The following is a 3,649-nucleotide window of genomic DNA, read 5'->3' as shown; positions in this document are numbered from 1 at the left end:
CTTGGGTGCTCCATATGTCATCAATTATAATAAAATACCTAAATATGAAATAGAACTATGATTCAGTTGAAACCTGTAGATTGATATATGCACACTATATTGTGGAAAGTGCGAGAAAAAACCTCATATCTCACCTTTAACTTTAAGAGTCCTAATGTAATATGTTATGGAGAAGTTAATTTCTAGTGTTTATTGTCTTTGAATTCCTGTTAAGACGAGTATTGATTTCAGGAGAATCTAAACAGTTTGATGTATGGATGAATATTCAGTTTGTGACATAATAACAAAAGGTAATTTCTAAAAGGTTGTGACTTGAAACAATGCCTCAATGCACGTATAAATAATAAAAACATTAACTTACAGAAAAAAATATAATGAGAATTTCCTTAAACAAACAAGGTTAAACAGTATTCCAAGCTAGTGTAGATAAATTTAAGATACCTCTTGTCCTTTAGGAAATCCCTCAATTCACTAATGAGAAGTTCCTTGTCACATGAGCTGGTGCTATGGCACTCATCCTTCTTGACTTGAGACAGTGTGGAACGAAAGATGATCACCATATCAGGATTTTGGGACAAGGACACAAAAGCTTGGCAATCAAATTTCTTAGCAATATTTTTGTAAACTTGATTTGCAACTGTAGTCTTTCCTAATCCTCCACAACCCACAATAGACACCACCTTGACCCCCTGCGCCCCATCGTCAACTAGCTTGATGACCTCATCTCTAGGAGCATTGATACCAACAAGGCCACCCAATTCTGCATAGAGAGCTGGCAACCGACGGTCCACAGGGATCACATTGACGCCACCAAAATTAACTGTTTCATCAATCTTGTACCTCTTCCTTCTGTGGCCCGCCTCAACAATTGGAGCCTTGAGCTCCTGATTCTGCTCGGCAATCTCATGGCAGGTAACAAGATCCTTCACTTTCTGGACATACCCGAAGAAGAATCCAGTGATCCCACTATGCCCCTGTGGCTCATTCTGCAGCTGGCGCATGTAATCATCGATGCAATCCTCAATGTCGTAGCTCATCTCCCTCACCTGATCCCTCCACTCCTTCGTCTGCGGATCAAGCGTCTCCGAGTCAGCTAGCCTCTCAAGCAGCGCATTCATGCTGCTCAGCTCATCCTTGAGGAACGCGATCTCGCGCCTCATGCCCCTCTGCATCTTGTAGTCCTCCCCGAGCAGCTCGCCGAGCTTGGCGAGAAGGGAGCTCATCACCCCCGTCGCTGCACTCGCCATGAACCCATCCATCTCTCACTGTGTTATTGCAAAGATTCAACTGTTGCTCCGTGAACTTGCTCCGTGCTGCAATTACTTTCAGATATCTCAGGCATCCAAACAAACTATGCCATCGGCAATAGTCAAATACAGCTTCAGTGAACTGTCAGCATGTTGTCTACTGTTACATGAACCAACAATTGAGCTGCCAATCAAGTAGCACTTGGCTAAAGATGCCAGTAATTTCAGGTGTGTGCCAGCTTGGAGACAAACTAGGAGCTTATGAAAGCGCGCACATCAGGCAACAGAGTGCACTTGGCTGAACTGTCAGGATGTTGCCTCGATGATTCCTGGCTCCTGCAATGTAAATTCACAAGTCTGAATACCTCAAGACCCCAAATTTCTCCAAATCAGGCTATTTTTTTTAGAGTAAAAGGGCACCGCCCCAGTCTTATCATTGAAGATCAAAGATCAGTTACAGCAGAGGATGGGTTACATCCGAACAAGGAAAATCTCAGGTTCAACACAAAAAGAGAGATAACACTGCTACCCACACCCTTCACGCCTCAAAAGATTGTATATCCCAATTAGCAATCGAGAATGGCGAAAATGAATTACCCAGGCCTTCGCGTAGGCAACCTCCTGGCGACGTTCCGTTCTCTTCCCTAGCCGCGACCTGACCAGCAGTGCCGCAGACTTGGCGAGATGGCGACGAGGGAAACCTCCACCACCACCACCTTGCTCAGCGCAGGGATCTGGAGTCAAGTCGTGGAGAGGAGAATGCCTTGCTCAGCGCCGCGCAGAGGGCAAACCAAGGAATCCGGAGTCAAGTCGCGGAGAGGAGAATGGCGCTCGGAACCCATGCTGACCAAATCCTCGGTACCGCTGCGTGGCGGCGCGAGATGGGCGCAGGCGAAGTAAGAAAAGTCTCACCCGCGTCTGGTTGTCGGGCTGGGACGCGGGGGGCGGGGGGTCTATTGCAATGGATGCCCACCCGCTTGGCCACCCCTGTGGCTGCGCGCGGCGGTGGACTCCCGCCGGCCGCCGCCGCCGCCGCCTCCTTCCCCCTCGCGCCGTCATTGCCACTGCCGGCACGGGATTGAGAGGAGGATGCTACAGATAATTCCAGAGAGAGTGTTGTGGGCCCACATCTGTCCTCTAGGACCCACTTGGTGAGTTCAGAGACTGTTCTCTTGGGCCCACCGCGAGTAGGTGGGTGGGCCCTGGGCAACAACTGATGGCACAAAGTTGAAGTCAAATGCACGAGCAGCCCCTAAACTTGACATGGGTGTCATCTAGGTCCTCAAACTCTCAAAATGCACATCTAGTTCTTTGAACTTGACAGAGTGTGTCATCTAGGTCCTTAAACTTAAAGAGGGGTGTCCTTTAGGTCCCTAAACCCCAAAATGCACATCTAGGTCATTTAACTTGGCAGACTGTGTCATCTAGGTCCCTAAATTTAGTAGAGTGTGTCATCTAGATCCCTAAACATAAAAATAAATAAATAGTTTAGGGTTTAGGGTATATATATTTATATTTATATAAAAACTAACATTTAAAACTAACTTTAAAGTTTATATTTATATTTATATAAAAAACTAACTTTAATTATTTTAAAGTATATATTTACATTTATATAAAAACTAACCTTTAAAGTATAAAAATAAATAAAAATTGTCTCTCCTGGGGTTCGAACCCTTTAAAATATACTCCCTCCATTCTAAATTATAAGTCATTTCAACTTTCTTGGAGAGTCAAAATATTTTAAGTTTTAAAATATATTTATATTTATATAACTAATTATTTTAAAGTATATATTGCCCTAAAAGGTTAAAAGAATAAATAAAATAATCTTTAATGAATTCCCTATCTAGCGCAGCGGTTAAAGCATAAGACTCTGGACCCTGAGCCTTGGGTTCGATTCGAACCTAGGCGGGGCAAAATTTTTATTTATTTTTATACTTTAAAGGTTAGTTTTATATAAATATAAATATATACCCTAACCTTAAATTATTTATTTATTTTTAGGTTTAGGGAACCTAGATGACGTACTCTGCCAAGTTAAATAATCTAGATGTGTATTTTGGGAGTTTATGGACCTAGATGACATCTGACCACGTTTAGTTTCAAAAAGTTTTCGCAAAAAGTGCTACATTAGCCATCACATCGAATCTTGCGATATGTGTATGAAGCATTAAATGTAGATAAAAAAAACTAATTGCACAGTTTGGTTGGAAATCGCGAGACGAACATTTTGAGTCTAATTAGTCCATAATTATTAATTACCAAATAAAAACAAAAGTACTACGATAACTAAATTTTCAAATTTCAGCCAACTAATCGAGGCTTCTCCTCCTACGTAACACACTCGGCCAACTTTAAGACCTAGATATGCATTTTGAGAGTTTGGACCTAGATGACGC

At 42.7% G+C, this 3,649-nt stretch overlaps 1 protein-coding gene across 1 annotated transcript; it reads right to left on the bottom strand.

Moving 5' to 3' along the window:
* Positions 1–288: 288 nt before the first annotated feature.
* On the bottom strand, positions 289–2,325 carry LOC136482690 (disease resistance protein PIK6-NP-like). Its single transcript, XM_066479895.1, has 3 exons — positions 2,160–2,325; positions 1,845–1,981; positions 289–1,583 (listed from the first exon to the last, which is right to left on the bottom strand). Exon 3 carries the CDS (start codon positions 1,257–1,259, stop codon positions 387–389), a length of 873 nt encoding a protein of 290 aa, XP_066335992.1. The 5' UTR covers positions 1,260–1,583; positions 1,845–1,981; positions 2,160–2,325; the 3' UTR covers positions 289–386.
* Between the last annotated feature and the right edge of the window lie 1,324 nt (positions 2,326–3,649).

Source organism: Miscanthus floridulus, chromosome 9 (genome assembly GCF_019320115.1).
Source record: "Miscanthus floridulus cultivar M001 chromosome 9, ASM1932011v1, whole genome shotgun sequence".
Taxonomy (NCBI): domain Eukaryota; kingdom Viridiplantae; phylum Streptophyta; class Magnoliopsida; order Poales; family Poaceae; genus Miscanthus; species Miscanthus floridulus.
The sequence above is the reverse complement of the archived record's forward strand: the minus strand, read 5'-3'. Positions and strand labels throughout refer to the sequence as shown.

What these genes read in the sequence shown, in the direction of transcription:
- LOC136482690 (XM_066479895.1), bottom strand. Translation starts at nt 1,259, where the DNA reads ATGGATGGGTTCATGGCGAGTGCAGCGACGGGGGTGATGAGCTCCCTT.